This window comes from Leucopleurus acutus, assembly GCF_964270905.1.
Source record: "Leucopleurus acutus genome assembly, chromosome: 2".
Lineage (NCBI taxonomy): Eukaryota > Metazoa > Chordata > Mammalia > Artiodactyla > Delphinidae > Leucopleurus > Leucopleurus acutus.
This window is the reverse complement of record NC_139143.1, coordinates 75155126-75173984: the sequence shown is the minus strand read 5'-3', so window position 1 is coordinate 75173984 and position 18859 is coordinate 75155126. Positions and strand designations below refer to the sequence as shown.

The 18859-nt window shown below is 40.1% G+C and overlaps 1 protein-coding gene across 6 annotated transcripts in view; it reads left to right on the top strand.

Annotated features, from left to right (window-relative positions):
• The first annotated feature begins 279 nt into the window (after positions 1-279).
• The window catches only part of UAP1 (UDP-N-acetylglucosamine pyrophosphorylase 1), a 37155-nt gene continuing 18575 nt past the window's right edge, over positions 280-18859 (top strand). For 4 of the 6 annotated variants that reach the window (XM_082834407.1, XM_082834406.1, XM_082834405.1 and 1 more), the window contains exons 1-4: positions 361-462; positions 8116-8452; positions 16195-16399; positions 18502-18677. In XM_082834407.1, coding sequence (XP_082690533.1) covers positions 8173-8452; positions 16195-16399; positions 18502-18677 — 661 coding nt within the window. In that variant the 5' untranslated portion in view covers positions 361-462; positions 8116-8172. Of the gene's footprint in view, positions 463-7818; positions 8453-16194; positions 16400-18501; positions 18678-18859 lie in introns of those variants that run through there. The other 2 variants (XM_082834408.1, XM_082834404.1) reach the window with 2 other exon arrangements.

The following is an 18859-nucleotide window of genomic DNA, read 5'->3' as shown; positions in this document are numbered from 1 at the left end:
GATACCACCGCTGGGCTCGGAACTCGCCCCACCCAGCGAACGCAAAGTACACCCCCCAGCCGCGAGGACGCTGGAGGGCGGGGCCACCTACTGACAGGCCCCTCGCGCCATCCCCATTGGACTGGAGAATGAGTGACGCGAGAGGCCCCGCCCCTCCCCGCCCCGCTCCTTCGCGGCGCTCCTCTCCGCGCCCGCCTAGTCGCTTGCGCTGTGGGCGCTGACGTGTCTGGGCGGGTGGTTGCGACTCCTCCCCGCGCGGGCAGCCACTCGTCGCGGCGACGGAGGGGCGGGGTGGCCGGCGCCGGCGCTCTCCTGGCCCCAGCTCCTGGCCCCAGCTCCTGGCCCGCCCTGCCGCCCCGGCCCCACGGATGAGGGTATATATTCGGAGCGGGCGCTGGACGCCGATGAGTGGCCGCGCCGAAGAAGCCGGAGCTGGGCGGAGCTGTGGTCGCGCCGAGAGAGGTGAGGGACTCCCAGCTCAGTCGCTGTCTACTCTTGCCACCCTGGAGGAGACGGCGGGACCCGGGACCCGGGGCGGGTGGGGGCCTGGTGCCGCCACGCACCCGCTTCCACGGCCACGCGCGCGACGTGGACACGCGGCGCACGTACGTGCAAAGAGCCAGCAACCTGGCACACGCCGAGGAGCGCGCTGCCCACCCACACTGCTCCCGTGTGGCCCGCAGCGCTTCTCAGCCTCGGCGACCCCGCTGGGAGTGCTGGCATGAGGGCGCCCACATGGGCAGTGTCTGCAATCAGGGGTTTGTCAAGAGGTTGGGAGTGGAGCCTCGCCTGGACCCGGGATGGGGGCCTTGAGGTTCTCAGGCTAGGGCCTTGTGGACAGTTTTGCCAAGCTTGGGGGGCCTACAGTGGGGACAAGTCGTTGGAACTGTGCGGTGGGAGTGAGTTGGGGTGTCCTGAGTATATGAGGAAAAGACTCTGAAAGCGTTGATGGTAAGGATTGGAGATACTTGTGGGGGCCATGAGAGTGGGACAAAACCTACTTGCCGTTTTGTTTTAATACTGATGATGGAAGAGGGTTGAAATTTCTGGCTTTCCCCTGGCTTGGCCAAGCAGCAACATGGGATTGGAGGGTTCAGAACACACATGTGCTGTATGGCTTCCCGAAGATTTTGTTAAGTTTGGCCTGACCCTATGCTATATTTATTTGTACATGGTTTATGAAATCTGAAATCAGGGAATAGTGATTATGATAATGTGTGTATGTTATTATGTAGTGCCTTTAGTTTAAGGGCTTTCTGGTGAAATTAACTAGGTGTGGACAGAAGGCAGTTTCTGTTCCTTCACTGTTACTGAGTTGCCTCACTTAGCTTGGGCTAAAAAAGACTTAAAAGGCTATGCTGTGAAGCATTTAAAGCATTCAAAGCTCCTCCCCATGACTATTTTTCAAACGCTCTAAGAGGTTACTTACCAATTTGGGGGACATAATATAGCTGCAGAGATAGAGGTAGGAAGGAGACCAGAAGAGGAGGGGGAAATACTAAATATCTTTTAAACTGGAATTTAAATTCTGATAAAGTTATGTTTGATAATGGTGGGCTACTGCCAAATATGTCATGTAGCAAGTTCTGTCATAATTTCTAGATCTTCAACTTTTTCAGACTTTGGTTGTCAAAGTAAAAATCCTTGTCTAATTCTCTTATTCACTACTGCTTACCCATTACACACACGCACACACCTCTTATCAGAATTAATGGAGAAAATAATACGATTTTTGTGGCATGGAGGTGGTTATATCTGGTTCATCCTGTAAAGTTCCTCTCCTACTTGTCCTGTACATTTTCTTCCTTTCTCCATTCTGTTGGCTTATGAACTCAGTTTTGCAAAGTGAGTCAGGTATAAGAAAATCAACTGTGTCTGTATTTTTGAATAAAGTACAAATCACCTGTTTCTCTTTCTCTTGCCACCCCTCTCTTACACATATACACACATGCACATGTACATGGAGATAACAGAGTCTTTCTCTTGAGAGTCAGTATAGCATGATGGTTAAGAGCATGAATTTAGGAGTCAGGCTGTTAGGGTTTGAATCCTAGCTCTGTCACTTTACTGGTTTTGGACCTTGAGCAAGTTATCTCTGTGGCTCAGTTTCTTCCTCTGTAAAGTAATCCCAATAACAGTACCTTAGAGTTGTTTTGAGGATTAGCAGCTATCTATAAAGCAATAAGAATCGTGCTGCCATATATATGGTAGTGTTTGTTGTTATTGCCCCTTCAAGGGACCCACAGATGTAGGTTCTCTTAACCTGAGTTTGTAAATGGTGTTTGATGTTTAATAGTCCTCATGAGGTAGAGAGTATTATTAATCCCACTTTACAGGTGGGGAAACGGAGGCATAGGGAAATTAAGTAATTCAGCTGAACTCCAGAATTTTGCTCTCAACTACCTTGTATATTGCCTTTTACTATTCTTACATGAGAAGATTCTTGCTTTTTCTTTGATACCTACTTTTCCTCTGTCCTTTATATCTAAGCTAAGCAATTATAATGCAGTGATGATTCTTTCCAGTGTGTCTCAAATTTATCCCTTTCACTCTTATTTCCTCTGCAACAAATCTGGTTGCTCTTTGGTTTTTCACACCTGCAATTGTCTTTTAACTTGTTTTCCTGCTTCTAGTTGTCCCTCCTTACAGTCTGTTTTGTGCCATGCTCTTTTCTCTCATCTCTCTAAAGCATGGTGGAACGGCCCTGTTTAGTAATCTGTGTTGGCTTCCTGTTACCTACTCTGTTTGGTCTAAATTCCTTTGCTTAGTTTTCAAGGCTCTTCATGGGTTAGCCCTAACCTACATCATTTCCCATCATTCTACATAAAACTTGAACTTTCTTACTGCTCTCCATCCTACACATGTTTACTTACCATGGCCACCAGGCTCTGCTTGTTTCCTAATCTTGTCTGTATAATCTGTTCAACCGTTGAGGCACAGCTAGATCATATTTCCTTTGTGAACTCTTTCTGGACAATGCCTGTCTTCTCTTGCATTTATCTGTATTAGCTGAGTAGATTAAATATTTCCTCTTTCTCCTATTTTTTATTACTGTTAACATTTGGCTGGATTATCATGGAATGCTCTTAAAAAGCATTACCATATCACTTGATTGTTATGTGTGTATTGCTTGTCCTTTAGGGCTCAATTCTTTTTTTTTTAATTTAAATTATTTTTTATACAGCAGGTTCTTATTATTTGTTTTATACGTATTAGTGTATACAGGTCAATCCCAATCTCCCAGTTCATCCCACTGCCACCCACCACATTCCCCCCTTGGTGTCCATACATTTGCTCTCTACATCTGTGTCACTATTTCTGCCATGCAAACTGGTTCATCTGTACCATTTTTTTGGATTCCACATATACACGTTAATATACGATATTTGTTTTTCTCTTTCTGACTTACTTCACTCTGTATGACAGTCTCTAGATCCATCCACGTCTCTAGAAATGACTCAGTTTCGTTCCTTTTTATGGCTGAGTAATACTCCATTGTATATATGTACCAAATCTTCTTTATCCATTTGTCTGTCGATGGGCATTTAGGTTGCTTCCATGACCTGGCTATTGTAAATAGTGCTGCAATGAACATTGGGGTGCGTGTGTCTTTTTGAATTATTGTTTTCTCTGGGTATATGCCCAGTAGTGGGATTGCTGGGTCATATGGTAATTCTAGTTCCAGTTTTTTAAGGAACCTCCATAGTGGCTGTATCAATTTACATTCCCACTAACAGTGTATGAGGGTTCCCTTTTCTCCACACCCTCTCCAACATTTGTTGTTTGTAGATTTTCTGATGATGCCCATTCTAACTGGTGTGAGGTGATACCTCATTGTAGTTTTGATTTATATTTCTCTAATAATTAGTGATGTTGAGCACCTTTTAATGTGCTTCTTGGCCATTTGTATGTCTTCTTTGGAGAAAAGTCTGTTTAGGTCTCCTGCCCATTTTTTGGTTGAGTTTTTTTTTTACTATTGAGCTGCTTGAGCTATTTACATATTTTGGAGATTAATCCTCTGTCTGTTGATTCGTTTGCAAATATTTTCTCCCATTCTGAGGGTTGTCTTTTTGTCTTGTTTATAATTTCCTTTGCTTTGCAAAAGCTTTTAAGTTTCATTAGGTCCCATTTGTTTATTTTTCTTTTTATTTCCATTACTCTAGGAGGTGGATCAAAAAAGATCTTGCTGTGATTTATGTCAAAGAGTGTTCTTCCTGTGTTTTCCTCTAAGAGTTTTATAGTGTCCAGTCTTACATTTAGGTCTCTAATCCATTTTGAGTTTATTTTTGTGTATGGTGTTAGGGAGTGTTCTGATTTCATTCTTTTCCATGTAGCTGTCCAGTTTTCCCAGCACCACTTATTGAAGAGACTGTCTTTTCTCCGTTGTATATCCTTGCCTCCTTTATCATAGATTAGTTGACCATAAGTGCGTGGGTTTATCTCTGGGCTTTTTATCCTGTTTCATTGATCTATATTTCTGTTTTTGTGCCAGTACCATATTGTCTTGATTACTGTAGCTTTGTAGTATAGTCTTAAGTCAGGGAGCCTGATTCCTCCAACTCCATTTTTTTCCCCTCAAGACTGCTTTGGCTATTCGGGGTCTTTTGTGTCTCCATACAAATTTTAAGATTTTTTTGTTTTAGTTCTGTAAAAAAAGCCACTGGTAATTTGATAGGGATTGCACTGAATCTACAGATTGCTTTGGGTAGTATGGTCATTATCATGATATTGATTCTTCCAATCCAAGAACATGGTATATCTCTCCATCCGTTTGTGTCATCTTTGATTTCTTTCATCAGTGTATTATAGTTTTCTGAGTACAGGTCTTTTACCTCCTTAGGTAGGTGTATTCCTAGGTATTTTATTCTTTTCGTTGCAATGGTGAAATTAAGGATTGTTTCCTTAATTTCTCTTTCTGATCTTTTGTTGTTAGTGTATAGGAATGCAAGAGATTTCTGTGCATTAATTTTGTATCCTGCAACTTTACCAAATTCATTGATTAGCTCTAGTAATTTTCTGGTGGCATCTTTAGGATTCTCTACATATAGTATCATGTCATCTGCAAACAGTGACAGTTTTACTTCTTCATTTACAATTTGTATTCCTTTTACTTCTTTTTCTTCTCTGATTGCTGCGACTAGAACTTCCAAAAGTATGTTGAATAATAGTGGCAAGAGTAGACATCCTTGTCTTTTTCCTGATCTTAGAGGAAACGCTTTCAGTTTTTCACCATTGAGAATGATATTTGCTGTGTGTTTGTTGTATATGGCCTTTATGATGTTGAGGTAGTTTCCCACTATGCCCACTTTCTGGAGAGTTTTTATCATAAATGGGTGTAGAATTTTGTCAAAAGCTTTTTCTGCATCTATTGAGATGATCATATGGTTTTTATTCTTCAATTTGTTGCTTTCAGTAATGTTTCTTTGTCTTTAATTTTTGTCAGTTTGATTACTGTGTGTCTTAGCGTGTTTCTCCTTGGGTTTATCCTGCCTGGGACTCTTTGTGCTTCCTGGACCTGCATGGCTATTTCCTTTCCCGTGTTAGGGAAGTTTTCTACTATATTCTCTTCAAATATTTTCTCAGGTCCTTTCTCTCTCTCTTCTCCTTCTGGGACCCTATAATGCAAATGTTGTTGTGTTTAATGTTGTCCCAGAGGTCTCTTAGGCTGTCTTCATTTCTTTTCATTCTTTTTTCTTTATTCTGTTCCGCAGCAGTGAATTCCACCATTCTGTCTTCCATGTCACTTATCCGTTCTTCTGCCTCAGTTATTCTGCTGTTGATTCCTTCTAGTGTATTTTTCATTTCAGTTATTGTATTGTTCATCTCTGTTTATTTGTTCTTTAATTCTATTAGGAGTTTGTTAAACATTTCTTGCATCTTCTCAATCTTTGCCTCCATTCTTTTTCTGAGGTCCTGTATCATCTTCACTATCATTATTCTGGATTCTTTTTCTGGAAGTTTGCTATCTCCACTTCATTTAGTTATTCCTTCATCTGGTACAACGTCCTCTGCCTTTTCACTTTGTCTGTCTCTCTGTGAATGTGATTTTCCTTCCACAGGCTGCAGAATTGTAGTTCTTCTTGCTTCTGCTGTCTGCCCTGTGGTGGATGAGGCTATCTAAGAGGCTTGTGCAAGCTTCCTGATGGGAGGGACTGGTGGTGGGTAGAGCTGGGTGTTGCTCTGGTAGGCAGAGCTCAGTACAACTTTAATCTGCTTGTCTGCTGATGGGTGGGGCTGGGTTCCCTCCTTGTTGGTTGTTTGGCCTGAGAAGACCCAGCACTGGAGCCTACCAGTGGAGCTCTTTGGTGGGGCTAATGGTGGACTCTTGGAGGGCTCACGCCAAGGAGCACTTCCCAGAACTTCTGCCACCAGTGTCCTTGTCCCCGCGGTGAGTCACAGCCACCCCCCCCCCACCTCTGCAGTAGACCCTCCAACACTAGCAGGTAGGTCCAGTTCTGTCTCCCGTAGGCTCACCGCTCTCTCCCTTGGGTCCCGATGCGCACACTACTTCATGTGTGCCCTCCAAGTGGAGTCTCCACTTCTTCCAATCCTGTCAAAGTCCCGCAATCAAATCCCACCAGCCTTCAAAGTCTGATTCTCTAGGAATTCCTCCTCCTCTTGCCGACCCGCAGTTTGGGAAGCCTGATGTGGGGCTCAGAACCTTCACTTCATTGGGTGGACCTCTGTGGTATAAGTGTTCTCCAGTTTGTGCGTCACCCACCCAGCGACTATGGGATTTGATTTTATTGTGATTGCGCCCCTCCTACCATCTCATTGTGGTTTCTCCTCGTCCTTAGATGTGAGGCATCTTTTTTGGTGAGTTCCAGTGTCCTCCTGTCGATCATTGTTCAGCAGTTGTGATTCTGGTGCTCTCGCAAGAGGAGTGAGCGCACATCCTTCTTTTCCACCATCTTGGACCAATCTCCTAGGGCTCAATTCTTAGTAAAGACAGTGGATATATTTTATTGCTTCTTTGTGGAAGTTGCTCTTTAAATAAAATGTTTTTTTTTTGTTTGTTTGTTTGTTTTTTGCGGTACGCAGGCCTCTCACTGCTGTGGCCTCTCCCGCCGCGGAGCACAGGCTCTGGATGTGCAGGCCCAGCGGCTATGGCTCACGGGCCCAGCCACTCCGCGGCATGCGAGATCCTCCCGGACCGGGGCACGAACCCGTGTGCCCTGCATCGGCAGGCGGACTCTCAACCACTGTGCCACCAGGGAAGCCCTCAAATGTATTTTTTATAATTATAGGGTTCCTGTCTTCTTGATATTGTTGTATTCTGAATTCTGTGTTTCTGTCCTTAGAGATAAAAAGAGAAGGGTTGAAATATTAAACAGTCAAGTGTTCTTTCAGTAGTAGCTGAGTGGTCAGAGGAGTAGTATAGAGGCAACTAGAGCCCTGGGATCAGACTGTCTGCATTCACACCCTAGCTCCACCAGTCAGCCGGGTTGCTTTGCCTCTCTGTGCCTCATTCTCCTCAACTGTAAAGTGATGATAATAATAGTATTTATGTCATAGAGTTGTTGAAAATTACATGAGACCGTGTAGGTAAAGTACTTTGTGCAGTGCCTGGTATATAAGAATAATTAGCATTGTCTTACAAGTTTGATCTCTTATGAGTATGATCATGATGGAAAGGCAGAATTTCCTTAACATCAAGGGTTGAAAAATTTTTTTTTATTTTATTAAAAAATTTTTTTGGCCATGCTGTGGGGCTTGCAGGATCTTACTTCCCCGACCAGGGATTGAACCCGGGCCCTGGCAGTGAAAGCGCTGAGTCCTAACCACTGGACCACAGGGAACTCCCAAGATTTTTTTTTTTTTTTTTGCGGTACGCGGGCCTCTCACTGTTGTGGCCTTTCCCATTGCGGAGCACAGACTCCGGACGCGCAGGCTCAGCGGCTATGGCTCACGGGCCCAGCCGCTCCGCGGCATGTGGGATCTTCCCGATCCGGGGCACGAACCTGTGTCCCCTGCATCGGCAGGCGGACTCTCAACCACTGTGCCACCAGGGAAGCCCCCTTTTTTTTTTTTTTTTAATGTACTTATTTTTAGCAGGAAAAATCTCAGGTTTTGAGGTTGGACTTTGACCTGCTATTCATTTCTTTTCTCTTTCAGGTTTACAGGTGCAGAAATTACACCCCAGTTATCACAAAACTTGGCTACCAGAGCATTATGAATGTTAATGACCTCAAACTCAGGTTGTCCAAAGCTGGGCAAGAACACCTATTGCAATTCTGGAATGAGCTGGAAGAAGCCCAACAGGTAGAACTTTTCACAGAGCTCCAGGCCATGAACTTTGAGGAGCTGAACTTCTTTTTCCAAAAGGCCATTGAAGGATTTAACCATTCTTCCCAGCCAGAGAAAGTGGACTCACGGATGGAAGCTGTCCCTCGAGAGGTGTTGGGCAGTGCTACCAGGGATCACGATCAGCTGCAGGCCTGGGAAACTGAAGGTACTGAGCCTGGGAAGATTTGCTCTAAGGCTTATTATGAGATGTACTAAAACTATTAAAGTACCAGTATTTTCACTTCCTTAAAACCTTAAGCCAGGTGACTGATCTGAGAGTGACAGATTGTGTGGCCAAGAGGCCGCAGTGGCTCCTGTTGCGCGTCTCTCCATTCTCTTTTCATTTCTGGTGCCTGATTCAAGGCTCTTCTCATTCAAGTCATAATTTGCCTCTAAGTCTCTTTCCTTTCTCAGTGTCCGTACTTCTATTAGATTTCCCTTCCTGAAGCACAAGCTGAATCATTCAGTTTATGCTAGCTTATTCCAAAACCCTTCCCTAACACGGCCCTATCCAATCTCGTCTCTTATGTTTCTCTCCACTGCTACTGCCCCACACCTTTCAGCTGGACCCTGTAATTCACCTTTCTCTGAACATTCTAGTATGCCTTTCCTGCCTTTGCTCATGCTCGTCCTTAGCTGGGTCTGGCCTTTACCCCTTCTCCATGTAGCTGGATCACCTTGTGACGCCACCCGTCTCCTGGAGCTGTGCAGTGAGGTGGCTGTGCCACTTGGGAAACTTACACTCATTCTCCAAGGTTCCCCACACATACTCTTTCATCTGTCACCTTTCTTTCAGTGTCCCAGGTTGAAATTATTTGTCCATGCTCATCTTTCATTTTTCCTTATAATAAGGGTTGTTTATGTCTATCTTCATCATTACATTGTAAACTTTTAAAGAGCAGCCCGTGTCCTAGGTGTCTATGTATGTCACATAGCATTTAGAGCAGTGTTTTGCAGTTATATGTTGGTCGATAAATGTTTGTTGAATTTCCCCAATGCTTTTTCCTCTAAAGCATATCATAAAATCTGTCCCCATAACTAGTACTAATGAGTGCTTTTGACAATGGCAAAATAGCTAAAATTTAGCTTTTTTTGGTAGGGTTAAGAACTGTGGATTTTATAATCTACTACTCCTCCATAAGTAAAAGTGACTAAATATTGCAGGCCCTTGAGTGTTTGTACATGCTATTGTCAAATCTGGACCTCATTTCCTCAGTTGTCGAATGAACAGATTGGACTAATACTTTTTCCTTTTTAAAAAAACATTACTCTATCGCAAAAATAATATCAAAGTAACAGAACTACGGTAGAGAAATTGCCCATAACCTCATCAAATCTATGTTTTTATTTGTCCACATTGCCACCTAGTACTTGATTATATACATATTTACTTTTATAGATATGATTTATAGTCTAAATTTGCACCACACTATGGGTATTTTTATTGTCTTTCGCTTTTTGGCACTCCCTGCAACCCCCCAAAAAAGAAACATAACTGCCATTATCAACCTTCTTCTCTGCCATTATCCATTATCTTCATGTCTTTCTCTGGGCTTACAGATCTACTGTTTTTCAAACTGTTCCAAAGACCTCTAGGGTTTCAACTGCTGGTGAAACTGTGGAGAGGGGGGAACAGATACTAAACAGGTAGGTCTCCAGCCCCTTCATCTCCCCACTCCAGGAGCAGTTCTACTTTGACCTGTTTTTATGTATTTGATACATATATAAATAAACCTCTTTACATGAAGTTTTACTTAAAAGGGGTTGAAGATTAAAAACATTGAAAATAATTGGATGATCTTCAAGGAGGGCCCTTTCATATTTAGAATGCTTGGTAGTGGCTAACCTCGCTTCTTACTTAGAACAGGGCTCTGCCACTAAGATGTGAGAGAGTGGCTTCCAGATGGATCCTTCTGAATGGAGGACAGTAGTGACCCCCACTAACTTTGGATTCATTAATCTTTCCCTCCCTCCCTGGGTTTCACCAAAAGCCACACAGGACCTCTTCTTACCCTCTGGTATTCCAGCTGCCTATATTTCTCCTTGTGATTTTATGGAGATAAAGTCTTAGAATTAACTCTCATGGAAAGCCAAGCTTTGGCCTTGTATAATGGGGACCATGAGCAACAGTCAAGACTATAGTTTGAGTCTATAGTTTGAGTCTCTTCTTTATGGCCTTTTTGTTGGAATCTGTGGAACTAAAAGTCCACATTTATGACTTCTCATTTAGATTAAAATCCAGAACTGTTACAAGCAAGTCTAGTATAAGAAGGTGCAAAGCAAACTTCCTTTTGGCTTGCTGGCAAGGGAAGAATATTTATTTGTGGCTTAAGCAGTAGGGGTGGAGAGGGAGACTTTTTAACTGACGTTAACAACATTTTCATTAGGTAGAAACTGCCATATGTGTGCAAATTCATAACAAAAGGAAGTTTCTGCAGTAAGTTATCAAAGGAAAGAGATTGCCATTGCAAAGATTCCAATGCTTTATTTCAGATAGTAGGAAATTCCTGATAATTGTATCAAAGACAACCTCCCCCACCAGCCCCCACTGTGCCTGCCCCCATCCCACTGCCCCAGGATAGGGGAAATAAAAGCATTGTACAATAATTTCAAAGTGTCTGGTGGCTGTTGACCTTAGACATTTTAAAGGTGGAAAGTTATTGGTGAAGGATAAATACGTAAGCTACCACTGTGCTCTTTATTGAAGAGAGATCTTGTTTTGATTTAATTCTTGAAGTGTTCTGGCCAGTTGTAGAAAATGGAATGTAGAGTGGTAACTGAAAAACCTCTATCTTACAAAACTGAGATCTTGGAAGAAGTAGTTCAGAAGCTTCAATGAGAATATCATTTTAGAAAAGATATTCACACTGGGAAAATATATTTGCTTAAAAAAAAATCCCGTTCTTTATTAAAAGAAATGCATGCTTAAACTGAACACAAAACAATCTTGTAATTCTGTGTTATAATAAGAAATTAATATACAGTGTTAGCCCTTTTTTTTTTTACCTGTGAGACATTTAAAAAATTAATCTATGTAGCATTGTAGAAAAGTAAATGGATTGTTTAGAAAAAATGTATTCATGACATTATCCTCCTCTACATTTCCTGAAATCTAGTGCAGTGATATTTCTAACAGATTTGTTTTATTTTAAAAGTAACACATACTTATTTTGGAGAAGTTGGAAAATACTAAGAATTACAAAGGAAAAAAGATAAATCTCTGCTGTCCCACAATCCAGAGATAAATACTCGCTAGTAGTATTTTATAATATTTTCTTATATACACACACATACATTAGGATCATAGTTTATGTATAGTCTTGTAGCCTGCTCCAGAAATTGTTATTATGAAAAATTTCAAGCATATTTGGAAGCAGATATTTGGAGACAAAAAATAGTATAATGAACTTCTATATATGCATTACCTTAATTAAATAATTATGAAAATTTTGTTAATTTTGCTTTATCCCTCTTTCATTTTTCTCTGCTTTAGTATTTTAAGGCAACTTGCAAACATTATGTTTACCCTCATAAAATTCAGTGTACATCTCTTAAGTATAAGGACATTTTCTTCCTAATTACGATGCCATTATTACACCTAATGAAATTCACAATAATCCCCCAGTATCTAAAACCAGTTCAAACAGAGATTTTCCTTATTAGTCTGCTTTTTGTGCTTAATATTTTGGGGAAGTAGTTAATCCATAAAATAATTGTTTCACCTGTAAAATGTGATTAAAAATTAAAGACTTAAAATATCTCCTCTCTTGTGTATAGTCTTTCTTCATTTCCACCAGTTGAATAGCCTGTTTACCCCACCCCTTGTCCAGGAGTGCTGAAAGTTTAGATAGAAAGCTCTGGGAATGCTCTACATCAGAAGCACCTGTGCCAACCTCCTTGTTTCAGGCACGTGCCCAAATCAAAGAGTATGTATGAGAGGAGCTAGTCCAAGCAGGAAGTTATCCAGGAAGCAGTTGACCTGTGAGAGGCCACTGTAAACTCTTCTCTCTGTTTGTTGTAAATGTTATCAGGAAAAGTGCTCGGACTCTGTTGGGCTAACATGCATGACTCCCCAAGGAGAGAGGTATACCCCTGCCCTGGAAATGGCTCATTCTGGCTTGATTTTTTTTTTTTTTTAAACTTCTGATTTAGTGTGTGTTAGGTCCTGATTTCTGTGAGAAGGTAATTAACTCTAGTGACCTGTAATGAAAAGATGATATAGTAATGTACTTTTCAGGGTTTTTTTCCCATATATTTGCAGAAGTTTTGGGATAGAAGTTCATAATTTCCTAATTGTCACATGGGTTAAATACATTTATAATCAGTTAACATTTTTCAAATAGGTGCAGTGCTGCCTGTATAAAATTTATGTTATGACCCATACAGTTTGAAATCATGTATATTGCCGTGTAACTAAAAGGCTTACTGAATTTTATTGGCCTGCTTAATTTCAAGAAGTATTTTATCTGTCATTATAAGACAGGTACTAATTTATGTGTTACACACTTTTGATAAACATTGCAGTTTTATTGTAGTAACACAGATGAAATGGATGAATACTTCAGCCCCATACGATTTGGTATTGTTAACAACAGCTGTAGCTACATTTATTTAGTTCTTGAATTGAAGCTGGCTTTGATACTCTAGGGACTGCTTTCTTTCCTTTTGTTTTTCTCTGTCTGTTCATAAGTGAGATGCATACAGCAGGAAGAAGTTAATGCAGAGACACCTTTTTATCACAAATATTTATGGATTGTGTTATAATTGGTTATAATAGTTGTGGCTAGATGGAGATGAGATGTAAATGTAGGTCTGCCTGGAAATGTACCCCTGGCAAGCATGGTCTCAATGCTACTTTTAAGACATAGTGATTAGATGGGTTATCAGGTCCACAGATGGAAAGAAGAATTGGAGAAAGTATGGCTGTCGGGGGCTTAGGAAACAAACACATGCCATTTATTTCAATGAAGAAAGAGACCACTATCAGCTATTGGTTAGCAAAGCTTTAGAATGGAAACATTTGGAAATTTGGAATGAAGCAGTAGTTTAGGGAACTGATCCAAGGAAGAGAAAAGGTTATACAGTGATATTTTGATAACCAGTAAGAATCTGTGGAAAGCGCCGGTTGGTGTTGCTTGGCCATCTGGCAAGCAGGAGCTCAGATGTGGAGCTGACTCTGGGAGTATGGCTCTTACCTTTTACAGGTAAGGGAGCTGAGAGAAGAAACTTACTTTTGGACCCCGAAGGTAAAAAAGTAAGAAGGCAGGAAGGATGATTAGAGCCATATTAACAGTACAACTTAAAACACATGTGCTCTATAAAGAAAATAAATAGTACCAAAAAAACAAAGACCTTTGTGTCCAGAATATTTACCTGGGACTTTTTGGGAACATGTTTAGAAATATTTTTGATTCCAGCACCTTTGGTGGTATGTGAGGGTCCAGACAGACTGAAGTTATTTATCTGCCATTCTAAAATGGTGCAAAACCTGACGTGAACAGACATGAGACTATTAATAAACTTTTTTTATCCCACTTAATGTGATTATAAGGTACTGTCTCAGATCTGCTGGGGTAAAATACAACATATTGTCGGTGTACTATATTCCTTTTCTAAATTTTGAAGAGTTCTGCATTCTGAAATAAAATTCTGAAATAAATCTGGTTTAGGTAAGGGATTGTGGACCTGTATTTTAAAATAATGCTTTTGGGTCAGTGACAGCAGAGTTAAATTTATTTCCTAGAAACCATAGTTTCTTTCATAACTCAAGGAATAACCAAATGTAAAATGGTTTTCAAAACTGCTTTATATGGTTCCCTGTTCCCTTCAGATTACTTCATCTCAGGCAGTCTTCGTTACATGGTGGTTGTGGGGAGTGTGTAAGCACAACACGGAGCTGGAATGCTGTTAGAAATTCAGTGTTTGGCAAGTTTTGGAGAATGTGGGCTCTTCCCGGCTCAGCAGCTTTTCCATGTAGGATGATGGGTAAGATAGATAAGAAAAGGCAGCACAGCCTCTCATGAATTCAGTGGAAAAGAGTAGGAAGGGCAAGAAGGAAATAGGAAGGACAGTTTACACCCCTAAAAATTATGGTGCTATGTAATTTATCTGTTAAATGTTTGGGTGTGATAAGAGACTGCTGTAGGCAGTGCAGTGCTGGTGAATAGGCCCTGGGGTCAAGTTCTAATCCTGATTCACACTTTTTAGTTGTGTGACCTTGGGCAAGATCATTAACTCATCTGAGCCTATTATCTCTAAAATGGGGAAAATTATACCTGCCTTTTAGATTTTTAGTTATTATTTTGGAGTCTAACATTACCCCTGGTATTTTATTTTCAAACTCTGATAAGGTACAATGAAATGCCATGGAGAAAAGGACAAGGACAATCTAGTTATAGGCAAGGAAGAAAGAGAGAAAATTAATTCTCAGATAGCTTAGCTCGCAGCTTTACATCAAAGGTGAGAATTATGGAAATATCTAATGTGCTTTTACAGTTTTTGATTGAAAAAATTGCTAGAAAGTTCTTGCATAACATCCTTGGCTGTACTTAGTTACTGGCAAAGACAGATTGTAGAATCAGGACAGTTCTGATTTTATAATGGATTTATTAAGAATATTTCTTTAAGTTCACAATGTGCTAGTATATTAGCTTTAGGAAAGCCCAATATATCAAAAACACATAAAGCCTAAAGCTGGTAAATTAGACAAACCTGCATTCCCTAAAGATGTAAAAAATAATAATAATTGATATTGGCCACCACTGCCCCCTCTGGCTTGGCCTACAATTGTGGATAGTGGCCTGCCTTGTTCATAGAATTTCTGAGAATTTTAATGAAAGTATGAAATTCAGAAAATAGAACAAAAGCCATCAGCCATTGCTTTATCACATCTGACCTTTTACAGCTTTTCTAGCTTCCCAGAGATCCAGTTTCTATGTTGCCTCTTCCCACAAGCTACTCTACCTTCTGGTGCTGAAGCTGTCTACCTTAGAGTTATGAGGTAGCTCTTAGAAATGGTACATGGCAAGATTTTATTTTATTTTATTTTTTAATCCAAACTGAGAGCCTCTGTCTCTTAAAAACATTTATAGTTTCACTTACAGTTTCAAAAAAACTCCGTGTCACATCCTTCTGAGCTGCAATAGATGGCCCATTTAAAAAAAAAAGAAGGCATTTTAATAAATTTTACTGAAGTATAATTACATACAATAAAATGCACTAGTTTTATGAGTTTTTAGCAAATTTACACACCCATGTACCTACCACCCCAGTCAGATATACAACATTTCCATCATTCCACAAAGTCTCCTGATGCCCTTTTGCAGGCAAATCCCCTGAGCTCATTCACTTGAGTTGGGTTTCAAACCCAGCTGTCCTGACTTCAGACCCCGGCTTCTCAACCACTGGACTACACTGCTTTCCCAACTCAGGGTTTCTTTTCTTTACATTTACTGGATGGTAGCTTGTCTAGTATACTTACATGCTCATTGATTGATTAATTGTTATTGATTGATCAGCTGGAGGTAATTTAATAGCATCATCATTCATCCTGAAGCCTAGGGATCTGCTTTTATCCTATCTTTTTCTTAACTTGCCACATCTGATAAGTTGTCAAGTGCTTGTACAACATTTATAACATCTCTTGGTCTTTGCCTTCCAACCTTATCAGAATAAAAATTATTAGTTCATTAAAGTATATTATTCATTGTTTGGTGTTTGGTTGGGTTATATAAATTTAATTTTTTAATAATAAAAATGTTTTTATTAACAAGATAGTCATCCATGATTACTTGTGAATTCCTTGTCTTTACACGCCTTATGCAGATAGGGTGACTCTTTGCAGCTACCTTTGTATATGTAATCCTAAAGTGTTGAATTATAGAGTGATACACGTATTTTCTTTTTTAGGACTTTTCCAGATTTCTCAGAACAAAGTAGCAGTTCTTCTTCTAGCTGGTGGGCAGGGGACAAGACTTGGTGTTGCATATCCCAAGGGGATGTATGATGTTGGTTTGCCATCCCATAAGACACTTTTTCAGATTCAAGCAGAGCGTATCCTGAAGCTTCAACAGTTAGCTGAAAAATATCATGGCAACAAATGCATCATTCCATGGTAAGATATTTCTCATTATGGGACAGTGTCTGAACATGTATTGGTTTATAATATTCAAAATGCCTATGTACTTTATTCGTAGGCAGATGTATTTCCTGTTGCTACAGATTTTCTTGGGAGCTATACTTTATTATATATGTTAAAATATGTGTTACAGCTAGATAGATAATCACTGTAGCCTTAACGAGCAATATATACTCACCTCCAACTTTTAATCCCTACCTGAGTACCTTTGGGTACTCAGAGGTTCTCTCGGTCTAGAAACTTCATGTTGATTGGTAGTTTGTCTATGTATAGAATTTCTGATTGAAAATCAGTTTCCTTCTGAAATTTGAAAGCATTGCTCTATTGTTTCAGCATTGCTTTGGAGGGCTCCATTGCCATTCTGATCCCCAATCTTTTTTTTTTTCCCCTTTTGCTCTGAAAGAATTTGGGGTCTCTTTTTATCTTCAGTAACTGAAATTTCATGACGACGTGGTATGGATCTATTTTCAGTCACTGCTGTGGGCACTCAGTGGGTTCTCTCACTCTAGAAACTCATATCCTTAAGTATTGGGTTATTTAGTCCTCCTGAAACCTCACCCTTCTCCCATACACACCAGCTGAAAGCCCCATTGATTTCTCTGCTGTGGGCCAAACTGGGATTCTCAGTCTCTGATAGTATGCCAGGTCCTCAGGGCCTATCTCGGCCAGTGTTCATCTTCTAAACACCAAGAGATTACAGGAAATTCTGCTCTGTTTTTTAAAAGGTTTTGATTTAGCTCTTGAATCTGTTTCTCAGAGCAGCTTTGGAAGTTAGCATGTTTTGAGGGGGAAACCAGCTGTGCGTTTGAAATCCCTCAAGTCCCTAATCTTCTTATTTTAGACCCAAATCTTCTTATTTTAGCCCCAGGTGACCAACAGAAACTCTGCTGGTTTCTCTGTCCTTCTGCCTGGTCCAAGCTCAGATTCTCTACCACTAGCCTTTACCCCAGATCAGCAAATACCCCCAGGAAAAGGCAGCTGCATATCTTTAGCTCTCCTTTGAAAGATTCTCACTGTCTTGAATTTTAGTTCTAATCCATGTTGCTTTTGTAGCTCTCTGATGCCTTTAAAAATAGGCTTTTTGTAATTTCCTCAGCTTTTCTGGCTATTACGGATGGTATTGGCCAGCTGTGAACTATTTTCTTCATTTTGATTCCCTTGGGGATTTTTGAAGGATGTCTGTGTTCTAAGTGGCCAAAATTCTACTTACAGCCCTGGCCTCCCACTATCATGTTGGATTTTCTTCTTTTTCTTTCTCCTCACAGCTCAGAATTTATTTTTCTTATGTGGAACAGTTTAGTCACTTCTTTTGTCATCTAAATCATGATGCCCAAAGTTTTTGTGCCCAGGGTTCATAATACTCATAATACCCAGGATAATTTGTTAATCAGACAGATATTGACTGTGCTGGGAAATTATATAATGTTCTTCATTTAACAGATATTAATTGAATACCTACTTCTAGGTGCTGGGAACCGAGACAGACAGAACCAAAACAGACAAAAATCCCTACTTATATATGGTTTACATTTTAGTAAGGGGAAAAGCTATTGTAGTCACTAATTATGGTTTTAGATAGAATTATTTTCTCTTTTGCTACAGTGGCATGGGTTGGATTTTTGTGACAACAGAGAGTATAATTACACTTTTATGATTTTAAATAAAGGGTGAGCAGAGCCCAGATTCCATTTCAATTTTTTTGTAAAAAGAACCATGAGAGATAATTAGAATGTATTACATTTATCCTTTTCTCCCTATTACTAGAATAGGAGATTTCAACCTAGAATACACCTTTCAGAGTTCTAAAATGTTTACTTGAGCCAGTTGTAGGCTTTCTGTTGCAGGAGATATGTTTTAATATTGTTACAGATTTATTTTATACATAAGGATTGATGAAGTTACTGGAAGAAATTCCCCTTGGGTAGCAGCTAATGCTGCCTTATCCAGGAAGAGGATGAAGCAAGTGAAAACAAACAGTGCTCTCAAAAATTTTCTTTAGCTTAGGAAATAGACAAGACTTTACTTTGCCCTAATTCAGATAGTGCTATGGCTTAGAAGATTTACTTTTCTCTTGCAAGGTATATAATGACCAGTGGCAGAACAATGGAATCTACAAAGGAATTCTTCACAAAGCACAAGTACTTTGGTTTAAAAAAAGAGAATGTAATCTTTTTTCAGCAGGGAATGCTGCCTGCTATGAGTTTTGATGGGAAAATTATTTTGGAAGAGAAGAACAAGGTTTCTATGGCTCCAGGTTTGTAACCGTTTTTATTTAATGGTGACTAGAAGTGGTAGTAACACAACTCATTAAATTGTTTTTTTGAAGTACGGTTGATTTACGATATGTAGCTTTTTATGTTTTGATATATATTTTTTTAATACAGTGATTTGGATGTTAAAAATTAATATTTTAATTATTTTTAAATTTGGCAATGA